At 36.2% G+C, this 12,392-nt stretch overlaps 1 protein-coding gene across 3 annotated transcripts in view; it reads right to left on the minus strand.

Moving 5' to 3' along the window:
* The window catches only part of acss3 (acyl-CoA synthetase short chain family member 3), an 89,770-nt gene that overhangs the window by 52,548 nt on the left and 24,830 nt on the right, over positions 1-12,392 (minus strand). For all 3 annotated transcript variants that reach the window (XM_088922705.1, XM_088922704.1, XM_088922706.1), the window contains exon 8: positions 8,250-8,401. In XM_088922705.1, the coding sequence (XP_088778831.1) occupies positions 8,250-8,401 (152 nt within the window). The remainder of the gene's footprint in view (positions 1-8,249; positions 8,402-12,392) is intronic.

The following is a 12,392-nucleotide window of genomic DNA, read 5'->3' on the forward strand; positions in this document are numbered from 1 at the left end:
TCAGTTGTAGCAGCTACACCTTGAGCAAACAGTTTCTCTTTATCTATGTCTCACTCAGTTCAGATCAAACTGAACCAGCAGAAGAGGACGGGACAGGTGTGATCAATGCAGTCACACTCTGCAGGACATTTAAAATTTCTATAGAACAGTCTTGATAACATATTGCTTTGGATCAGTATAAATTTGCATTATACATCTTAAGAATTAAAATATTATTCCAAACACCTTTGATACATTTATTTTTAACAATAACTTAATTTTTACTTGCTTTTGATATGAATATTGACTATGATATTTATTTAATTTAAGAGGTTGAAAATATTAGATGTTATAGTCAATGTATTTTAACCCCGATTAACATCTTTGTAATCCCTATTTACATGAATGAACACCCATTCATTTCAAGGCAAACTGATCCAGATATTTGCTCATGTAGGTTTGTTATGCACATTTTGCTGTTCTAAATTATGTACCTTGAATCTTGAAGAAAACAAATAAACAAATAAAAGGTCTGTAGCTGATTAATACTGCATAGTAACACACTCACTCTTGCTGTGTTATAAAAACAAATAAAAAAGTTAAAAGAATCATTTAATCTCAGCTATCTCAGGCATGCTGAGTGTTAAAAAAGTTTTCTTTTTGTCATCTCATGAGAAAGGTACAAAGATTATGATGTTTTGTAGAGAGGTGTTGCAGTCTGTTATGTTCACAGCATTTTGCCTGTGAAAAATGGAGCACCTGTGTCAGCATGTAGTGCAGGAGGTCACTTTATCTTGTCAAGGGCAGAAGCATGTTTATTAAATGTGAAAAAAACAATCAAATACATGTAATCTCATCTTACAAGCAATGCAATTCATTTTGCTGATCTTTCAAAAGCTGTGCAGCTATAATAATTAATATTTTATCTATAGTTTCTTAGAGCCAAGTGTTACGTTCTGTTTTGTTTTTTTACTCCCCTCCCGTGCGGGACTCCATTTTTGGAAGTGGACGTGTCCCTAAATTGGGTCTGTCTCTGAATTGGTTGAAGAGAGCGGTTCGGTTTTATATGCCATTACGGGATGCCCTGAGAGCCTCTGAAGAGAGGTGTAAGAAGAAGGAACGGCAAAAACGCGAGACATATCGGATTTGTTTTCTTAGCTGTGGTGTAGGGTTGGGATTGTTGTGGCATCTATGTTTTTTTTAAATTTTCCGTTATAGCTTAGTTTAGAGTAGACAGATAGCTTGCGGAAGACTTTGCTTTGGCTCTGCCACCCCTTTCTCGGGAGACAGGTTTAGAGGGTATTAGGTTGTAGAATAGTGTAATAAGTGTTTTTTTTGTTTGCGTATTTCCATCCATTAAACCCTGGCTTATATATTAGCCCCCATTCGTCCCTAGACTGAGCCATAGTGGGGACATAAACACAAGACAATTTTCATTTTTGTCTGACACAAAAAAAAACTTTCAAATAATTCCACAGAGTCAAGGTGCATCTCAAGGTACAGCCTTTTTGTGCTTGGTCTGTTCAAGGCACACCACCATCATCTCCAGAGGATAAGGTGGAATTTAGATCTGTCGACAACAAATATGTCTCATAGCAAGTCGTCCTGTAGAAGATGGAGCCGAAAAAAGATAAAGTATGTAAGATAAAATAAGATCACTTTATTGGTTATATACAATTTCTTGTATTAGGAATTTGTCTTTTCGCATACCCCAACTTGCTCTCCATGAGACACACAGACAGGGAGAGAAGCTTGGGATCAGAGTGCAGGGTCAGCCATTGTACAGCACCCCTGGAGCAGTTGGGGTTAAGGGCCTTGCTCAGGAGCCCAACGGAGTAGGATTTCTCTGCCGGCCGTGGGATATGAACCAGCAATCTTCCAGCCAGAGGTGCAGATCCTTAGCCACAGAGCATTCTTCTTTTCTTGCATGAAGTGCTTGATTAGTGCCCAGCAGATCTTTATTGTATTTTAAGTCATGAATATTGACTTGTTTGTGCTTGTGAGCCAATTCTAATCTGGCTTTTCTGTTCTTGGTTTACATCTCATCTCATGTGTCTGCATTGTGATTCTGCTGTCTCAGAAACTGTGGATTTTGATACGTTCGCCTCTGCACTCTGGAGGCTGTTGGTGATTTCACTGACAGTTGTTTTAGTTTAGTTCACAGTTTTCTTGACAACTTTGACAAATTTTCTGTGATCAACTGCTGCTGTTTCTTTTGGCCAACCCGGGCTTGGTGAATTGGCAATTATAGATATGATTTCTTTCTTAATATATTCCAAATTGTTGATTTTAGTATAGCCCATTTCTGTGCAGTTTATGAACTTTGTCTTTTATTTTGGCTTTAAATTTGCCTACTTTTCCTAAACAATGTTATTTGGTTTTTAATTCTAGACACTAAAGATAGAAGTTAAAGTGAGACAACTCTTCAATGAGTGTCTGCTTGTTCCACAACAAACACCTGCCCATCAAGATACACCTATCAGCTAATTATCCCAATCATTTTCCTCCTTCAAAATGAAGAGGTTCATCAGTATGAAACTATTTACTAACCAAGAATATAAAACTAAACTGACACTATTAAAAATAAAATAATTCAGAATTATTGCTTGCTCACTAAGAAAACCATCATCTGTGGTCAAGACAGACTCTAGAGTTATATTAAAAGACAAATTTCATTATTTACCATAATTCCTACTGTTATACCGTTTCTGTACATCAGATCCTATAGGATGCTTTTATGTATGATTCTATGATTTTTCTGCTTGAAACTTAAAACCAATAAAACCATGAAAAACGGGGAGAAATGTCCTCTTATATCATTAAGCACTGACAAAAATAAGGAAAAAGCCCCTTGTGCCACATCACAAAAGAGCATCTATAATGACACATTTTCATTAAAACAGTGCTTCCTTTATAGCATTGGGTCATCTGCATAGAGAAGTAATACAGAAGAAAGTCACTCACTGTTCTCCCTTGTTTGTTGAAAGTGTGTTCTGTGCATTCTTGTGTGTATAATGCACAACACATGAAGTGCTTCCTGTTTACAGAAAGAACATACTTGGAGCTGCTCACTGTGCTGTCCCACAAGGGAAATGTGCAGAAGAGAGATACTGTGAAAAGGGTATTCACATAGAACACTGGAATTACAAAAATAAGGACTTTTCCTAGATTGCTCGAAGTCTAAAACAGCTAGGCTAAATGACAGGTTTGAAAAAACAATTCAGAGTAATGAAACAAATAAAAAACTGAATCTCTAAAAATGTGACAGGAATATTTGTTGATTGTGCAGTAGGAGAGTAAATGTGGGCGCCTACAGTACTTGCACATCTTCATCTCACGGATCTACTTTACCCAACCTTTATAGGTCTCAGTAGTAAAGACACAGCTTGGCTAACAGAGTCACCATGTTTATGTAGAAGTACACTATGGGCTATACTTTAGTTATTCAGTTTTATCAGGAAGCTGTTAGATGTAGATTGTGTGCACATGTTTTATGAGAGTTACGCCTGCATGTGTTGTGCTGCAAATTTAAAGAATCATTAAACAGCGAAAATAGCAGTCCCCTACGTTATCATAGTCTCAGTGCTCACGTGCCAAACAGAAAAGGATAAAAAAGAAATTAAAACAGAATGAGACAAACCATGGGAGCAAGGAAGTGTGTACACTTAATTTACTTTCTTGTCTGTTTTTACTGTGCTGTAACAAAATCTATTACTAGAGTTTTGCTTCATTTATAATAGTAATAAAACAAGATGTAAAAGTAAACAAAATGCACTCTACTGAGAATAAAAAAATAAACTCTAACATAGGGTAAGTTGTAATATCGTAACAGTGATTTCATTTGTTTACAAATAACTTGAATTATATGGGGAAAACAATTCTTTCATAAGTTTCCTGTACTCGTTTTTCATTATTTTTTTTCTACCAATAATTACTACCACTGCTTCTGAAAAAGTTACAGTTATAAAAAAATATTACTATGGAAATGCTTGTTTCCCAAGCTGTGGACCCAGGGCCTACAGTATTTAACCCATAAGGTATTAAGTCCAGCATTTGCAAATTTGCCATTTGCACAAAGTTTAAGGTACCAAATCCTCACAAATACCAAGGCTTTACTGTAAAGTAGGGTCTCAGCATCTGCAAATTTTATCTTCGCGAATGTGCTCATTCGAGATTCATTCTGGCCAACGGGGTCTTGAATGAAAGAAGAGCAGAGCAGAATGAATCCAAGCCGAATGTTGTAAGCCGCAACTTTCAAAACAGTGGCTGAAATCGTGAGATGTCTCGGGCTAATGAGGGAGCCTCTATACCTGCCGCCTACCCAAGTATCCACTACCCAGCATCCGCATCCCAGTGCGGTCTTGTTTTTCTATTGCAATGAACACTCCGGGATCTGTGTCAGAAGCAGAGGGAACGACAGGCTGGAGGCGACTTTACAGGCTCTCTGACGGTTTTATTGTGCCTTTCGTTACAAGGGTACGTTAATAGGGTACGCTATTCACGTAGGCAGAGAGAAAGTGCAGGCTGGCTGCCGAGGAGGGATTCATGTCGTTTATTTTAATTGATTACTATAAGGTTATGATTGCTATTGCTTCTTTTAGTTGATCATTTTTATTTCAATTAACTTAAAGCCATTGCATTGATACTTATCATATAAGTGGGGTTTATTAATGTTTTTACCCATAAATACTAGTTACTGTAGTACATAATGCAAAGGTTTAGGGGTAGACTTGGATAAATGTGAATTTGGCTATTCTTTAGGCTACTCTACTGTATATAATTAGATTAATATTTGCACATGTATATACTCAAAAATGTATATTTAATCAACATTTCAGAATTAATTAATTTCTGAAAGGAGGATCCATAGAAATATATTCGTACACTTCAACACTTTTACTATAGATCCAAACTTACAATACAGAGCATAACACTGTTAATAATGTTATCTTGCAATAACAGAGAAGCAGCAATAACAGAGAAGCAATCATGTTATGTACCAAGTATGCCTGGAAGGTTTTCAAGTTAATATAGAGACAGGCATTTTCAATAAAAACTTATATTTATGATCCTTATGTTTCCTTTCATATAACATTTCAACTACACTACAATTGCAAAAAAAAACAGATTTGTATGGACACAGGTATTGGCATATTATAATTCAGTAATCACTGCACTCTCTTTAGGCCTGTATTACAAAATACAATTGTTTTTTTGCAGCTTTTGATATTTCATGTAGCTGTAGCATCTGTCCCTGGAAAACTTTAACCCACTTTAACTATGCAAAGCACTCTACAATATACACATTTCTAAATTTCTGGTAGCCAAGACATCCTTCAGATTCACACAAAAAATATCACTTTGTTTCACAGATACAAGCGCAATAGGCACTGTTTATGTTTGTATGCTTATTCTACTTCATTTGATTTTGTGCTTTAGCTCTCAGCGGATCATCACCTTGGCACTTTCTTCAATATACCTACACCTGTACTTCAATACACGTTCACCACACATCAGCTATCAGGGTGGAGGAGAACAGAGTAATGAAGCCATTCATAGATGGGGATTATTAGGAGGTTGTAAGAGGTAAATAGGGCCAGGACACTGGGGTTAACACCCCACTCTTTTCAAGAAACACCCTTGAATTTTAAATCAATGGAAAATCAACCTTGGTTTTAAAACTCATCGGAAGGTTGGCGCCCATTTTTAACAGTATAGTGTCCCCATCACTATACTGGGGTATAAGGGCCCACATAGACAGCAGAGTCCCCTACTAGTCCCACTAACACCTCTTCCAGCAGAAATCTTAGCATTCCCAGGAGGTCTCCAATCCAGGTACTGGCCAGGCTCACACCTGCTTAGCTTCAGTGGGGTGCCAGTTATGAGCTGCAGAGTGATATAGCTCCTCAATTTGAAGTTTTCCAAACCTTAAAAAGCTAAACACTGGTAAGCCTATCATCGTAGGACAGAAATATGAGATAAGATGTTTGTTTATTTTCAGTATATTTTTCTTAACCTCCTTTGGATCGTTTGCTTCTCTTTTCAAAACCATTCAATTCTTCACTTAACAAACCTTTAATGCCAGCTGGAGTATTAAGCCTATTTGTGTATGCCCGGTCCAAATTCATCAGATTTATTTTCTTCAGCCTGTTCATAAATATAGAACTTACAAGTACTAAATGCACTTTTTGCATTGGCACTTAAAAAGAATACATGCAGAACTTGTTCACCTTACATACATTACAATACAAAAAGAGAATATAAAACTATTTTAAAATTATATGTCAAAATACATTGTTACTTAAGATTAACGTGAGCATGTTACTGGCCCATATTTGTATATTCCAAGATATCAAAGAAGCAAAAGAGTTTTGTTTTCTAAAGTTTTGAGGTTGTATTAATTCTTAATATATTAAAATATTAATAAGCTCTGGGATGTTGCTTAATGAATACAAAATTACTGTTAAAACACTTTACAAAAACATCCCTACTGAGCAGTCTGTCACTAGGCCATTCGTCCTACATGGAAAAAAGTGTCCTTATTCAGGAGAGATAACTAGACTATATAGTTTAGCAAAAAATAGGCAACAGATAACAGAAAGGGTGTTTCTGAGGTTATGGACTGGTTTAGGATAATGAATTAAACCATAAAGAAGGGTTAAAAAATCATGTAACTGTTCTTTATTAACAATGTTTCCCCAATTGCTCTAATAGTTTTATTCAATTACCATCAATTTTCTTGGTTTGCATCATTTGCAGCTGAAACATGGCTCTGTTAAATCCATTTTGGAGGTAGGAAATTTCCTGTTGGTGTATGTTCAATCAGAACAGAAAGCCTGAAGCTTCCTCTGCAAATGATATTAAGCTCTGATTGTAATTTACAAAACAGCAATGTTAACACAGAATATTACACTTCAAAAAAGTAGCATCAAATTAGAAGGAACCGCTCCCCACCCCCATAGTCAAAGTACCATGACATCACACTTTGCATTAAGATTACCACTGTCCTTAGAAAGTGATAAAACACCAGAAGGTATGCTATACAGAACACGTATATACCAGAAGGTATGCTATACAGAAGTCTGAAGTCTGCTATAGTACTTGAGGGTTAATGTTTCCTCATTTTCCAAGCAACATCACATGCCTTACTTGGATGAGGACATACATTTTAAACACCCATTGCCTCATCACCTGCAAGATTTATGGAGATAGTTTCTCTTTTTCCATGCTGTTTTTTCTCATTAAAATCAAACTTAAATTAGTTTTTAAGCAAAACATAATCACTCAATCTGTAAGTGTAATTGTTTTTCTCCAAACTTATTCAATATACACTTTCCAGTACTTTCTACCTACAGTATTACAGAGATCATAGGCTAATGTTGTAAACAAACCGATATGGAACTCGTATAATTTTCTTGATTCAAATTGTTTAAATAACATTTTAACAATAACTGGTTTATTTTGAAGTGACGTAATACACTGCCGATAAAGTAAAGTTTTGGTTTTAAGATTTTTCCCCATTGAAATCTTAACGTGAATCACTGTGAGAGTTCATCACAGGCATGACACAAAAACATTTATGATTACAACATGGGAAACAATACATCTTCTAGACAATATGAAAGCTATAAAAAGGCAGAGGAATCATATATATATAGTTAAAAGTGTAGAATTTAGAGCAAGTGATATTACTGTATTGGAACAATATTTTGCTGCTCTTGAATCAGTCCAGAAAAGAACAAAACTCTTAGATGCTTAGATGAAGGTCCTACACTGACAGGTTAAAAAATTTATTGTGTTTACTCGATCAGAGACGGCTATCAGGGGACCTGATCCTAGTATTCAAAATCCTCAAGTATTGATTAAAGTACTAACTAAGTCAACCCAGTGGACTTTAGAATCAACAGTGAAACACAAACCAGGAGCCCTAAGTGGAAATTATGTGGAAGTGCATTTGAAACTAAGTACAGAAAACAAAGGATTCTTTAAGCAAATGGTTGTTTAGCTACCCAGCCTTGTTGTTGAAGCCAATAACCTGGTTACTTTTACTAAACAGCCGAATGAGATTATAGGAACAATTAGCTACTAAATTAGCAAAATAGTACCAAATAGGCCAGATAAACATTCTAATTCATCCATAAAAAGAATAAGAAGCCTGCTGTGGTAAGCTCACTAAAGACAGTTCTGATAGACAAATGAAATCCCAGTAAATGTTTTCCAAAGGGCTGAAGCTGCATTTGTAATTCAATGCAGACAAACTGCAAGCTTACCTTGTTAGTGGGTACTGTCTCCCTAAGGATGCCTGGGGATCTTGCTGGCGGATAGCTCTTATTGCAGTGGGAGCAGTGAACATGGCTGTCACTCCGTGTTCAGATATCAAACGGAAATATGCTGCAGCATCTGGGGTCCCCACAGGCTTTCCCTATGGAGAGTATGCAATTAAACTTGGAAAACATGGCTTGCAAAATGCTTCACTCAGGTCATATTTTCAAACACCATACTAACTGGAAAAGATTGCTATGGGCACAAGAAAATGAGTATTTTATTCTTCTTTCCAATTAGCTCTCCAAGAACCAATACAAACATGTGATAATAAGTCAAAGGTGATGTAATGCCCAAGTATCTGTTTAGCAGTTTTCCTAGAAAAGATTTTTAATTCAAGGCTGTAATTCAAGGCAAAATATGATCACTGTGAAAAAAGACATAAGAATTCAAAACGCCTGTTTTAACAAATAGTATTCATTACTCATCTAGAACTGAGCTGAGATATGCCATATCATATATACTATACAGGGGCTAAAAATGGATCTATAGTCTTAGAAGAGGGAGAAAAATATTTAAATCTACAATGCCTTCTTTATCAAGGTTAATATGAATGATGTACAGTGTCTTGCAATGTGCTGAGACCCTTGCATAGTTTGCATGTTGTGTTGCTTTATACCTGAAGCTTGCATTATTAAATTTCAAAGCAGAAATGAATATTGTTAAACACACAACCTACTGTACTGAACATATTCAAAACAAAAAACAAAAGGAAGAAATAATAGATAATATGAAGGAAAAATGAAAAATTCATGACTGCATAATTATTAACTTTTCTGGGCCAAAAAGAAATGAGGTGCACACAATTACCTTAATAAGCCACACAGTCAGTTGGTTTAGTGGCCTCTATCTGTGACTGTGATGATTTCAGAATGAAAACACCTGTCTCTGTGAAGTTTCTTGGTCATGCAGTGAATTTCAAATAAAGACTCAACCACGAATACTAAGGAGATTTCAAAGCAAGTAAGGGATAAAGTGACTGAAAAGCTCAGATCAAGAGAAGAGTACAAAAATATCAAAGTCACTGAATATCCCTGTGAACACAGTCTACCTAATCATCAAGAAATGAAAGGTGCATTATACCCTCCAGACACTGCCTAGTTCAAGTAATGGATGTGACTGTGGGTCCAACAACATCTATGTAAGATCTCTGGAATTTCAATAAGATGGGAGAAAATGCAACAGTCAAACCACATTCCTGTCACTCCACAAAGCTGGAATGCATGGCAGAATGGAAAACCCATCTCATATCCTGCGTGAAGTTTGCAACAAAGCACCTCAATAATCCTGCCATAAAATCCCCATAGTATCTGCGGACAAATCAGACCAAACTGGGACCTTCTGGTCTAAATACTAAGCATTCCATTTGGTACAGACCCATCATAGCAAAATTTTCAGTCAACATCATCACTACGGTAAGCATGGTGGCAGGAGCAATGGTTTTCCTTAGAACACACTTGTGTGTTTTTTAGGATTAAATCTTGTTAGGAATTTTAAAAAAGGAGAAAGCAACGTACAGGCAAATACTACAGGGAAACATTCTGGACTTTCAAAAACTTAACTGAGGTGAAATTCACCCTTCAGCGAGACAATAATACAAAGTAGAAGGCCAAAGTAACATTGGAGTGCTTTAAGAATAAAAACGTGAATGTCCTTGAACATCCTAACCTGAATCCAACTGAGAATCTGTGGAAAGGCTTGAAAACTGGTAAAAATGGGTAAAAATGCATCAAGTCAGTGAAAAAACTTGATAGAGACTTATCCCCAATGACTTGCATGTGTAATTGCTGTCAAAAGTGCTTTCACAGAATATTGAGTTCATGGGTCTAAAGCAATCAACATAATTCATTTTTGGCTTTGTTTTTTGCTAACATTTGCTGTAGCACATCATAGCCTTAAAAGTCTTTAGTCTGAGCATTCAGGTTTTGAATAAAATATTACAGTTGAAAAAAATGTGTATGCAACATTTGGTAATTTAACAAAATGGGATACTATAGGATGGGTATGAATACTTTTTCAAAACATTATATAAACTTGAAATATGAAATGGCACAGCTACTGTAAGTTCATGTTTCTTTATTGTAGCGGCACATACTGCTTTGAATTAATGAGATGAGTGGATACCCCTCAGAGTGACAGGGCTTGTAATATCTTGTGGAGGTAAAAACAGACACTGCCACCAGCCCCACAGCACAAAACAGCACAAGTGAAAAGGAAGCACAGAAGGATGAAAACACAACCATTTTTAATCTTCAATTAGATAAGGTGATTATCACACATGACAAATAAATAAGGCAAAGAAGAAGTTGATAAAATCAGGTTAAACCATCATGAGATCAGATCACTTTATTGGCCATATACAGTTTCTTGTATTAGGAATATGGCTTTTCACATACCCCAACTTGCTCTCCATGAGACACACACACACAGAGAGAAGCCTGGGGTTAGAGCGCAGGGTCAGCCATTTATATGGCACCCCTGGAGCAGTTGGGGTTAAGGGCTTTGCTCAGGGGCCCAACGGAGTAGTGGGATTCCTCTGCTGACCGCGGGATTCAAAACGGCAACCTTCCAGCCACAGGCACAGATCCTTAGCCACCGAAGGTGCAAATACTGAGATATCCCAGTGGAAACAAGAACTGCATGGCAAAATAACTGATGAGGGATCTATGAAAACCACCTAGATACAAAAAGAACCCTAGTCTGAGTATGGTCATGACCATCAGTTAATCTTTTATTTTTCTATCCCCATAAGTTCATAAAAATGAGTGGAGCACTTAAGACATCCTACAGTACATTAAAAAAAAAATAATTAATGGTGTCTTCCCAATTAATAAAATCCCAAGATTACCAACTTTGAGATAACAGGGGGAAAGCAAAAAAAGAATAAAAAGTAAAATTTCTAAAATATTAAATAAAAATTAAATCAAATAATCATTCTGGGATGATATGGCTATTGTTAGACACAATGGAGGACCTTGCAGATTTCAAAGATAGCTTAAAGGTGTTTTTCTTCTACCTGTATGTTTTAGTTTATTCACCTGAGATGTCCCTCAGCTAATACCCCAAAAACCTTACTCTTTAGGCTCAGCCCAAGCTTTCTACTGAGTGAGACTAAGACTAAAGTTCAGAGAACATATTATCATATAAGAGTGTTTCTTAACCTTTTCCATCCCACATCATATCAACATGTCACCAGCTCAAGCACATTTTATTAATATTATGAACAAAATGTATTTCAATGTTACGTCTGAGTTTGCTTCAAAATTCACAGTTCCCTTATCCTGGCAGGAACTGATGATAGTGAGCTGTTGCTCACCTACTCCCAGTCATTCTCAGTTTTTTTTGTCTGTCAAACTTCTCACACATGATCCCAACATGTACAAGTTAGAGCATGGTCTCTGTCTCATGCGTATATACTGAGTGGTCAATATCACACTTCGGTTATTCCACAAAATCATATACAAACAATATTTATTTGTTTCATATGTGACTTTTCCTAAATGCCACAGAACACCCTTTATTGTCTGAATGCACACCATGTCATGCCACACTGGTTGAAAAATGCTGCTATATACTGTACCATAGTTTCTCTTACAAGATAAATGAATGCCGTAAAGCACAATTAAAACTGTACAAAACAGAATAACAGAAGAACTAAAATGAATATGCTACAAATCATATAAACAGTGGAGGCAATATATCAGCTGACCATGCATTCGTGTATTATTCCCCATAATGAATTCCACGTTTAAAAATCACAGTTTGTTAAAGTTTTGTTCATTACCAGATTTCCCTGTAATGAAGATTAGTTTCCTCATGCAAAATTAAAAGAAGAAAAAAAAACTTTAAATGTGAAAGAGGTTACAGCTCTCTGGATGGTGGTGTTTAGAATTGCAGCTTTCAAACTAATAAATACAGCAGGGTCCTTTGTGTGATTCAGAATTCTTAATGCCACTCTAGGCACACTTAAGTGCCTGGAAACTGAATGTTCAAAGTGTAACTCATTGAGACTTTGCCAACCTGAACATGAACAACTACTAATTCTAATACCAGCACTCAGAATGCAATGATCTTATTTTAAATTCTTGAGA

The sequence above is a fragment of the Atractosteus spatula genome, chromosome 8 (genome assembly GCF_055471065.1).
Source record: "Atractosteus spatula isolate fAtrSpa1 chromosome 8, fAtrSpa1.hap1, whole genome shotgun sequence".
In the NCBI taxonomy this organism is placed as follows: Eukaryota; Metazoa; Chordata; class Actinopteri; order Semionotiformes; family Lepisosteidae; genus Atractosteus; species Atractosteus spatula.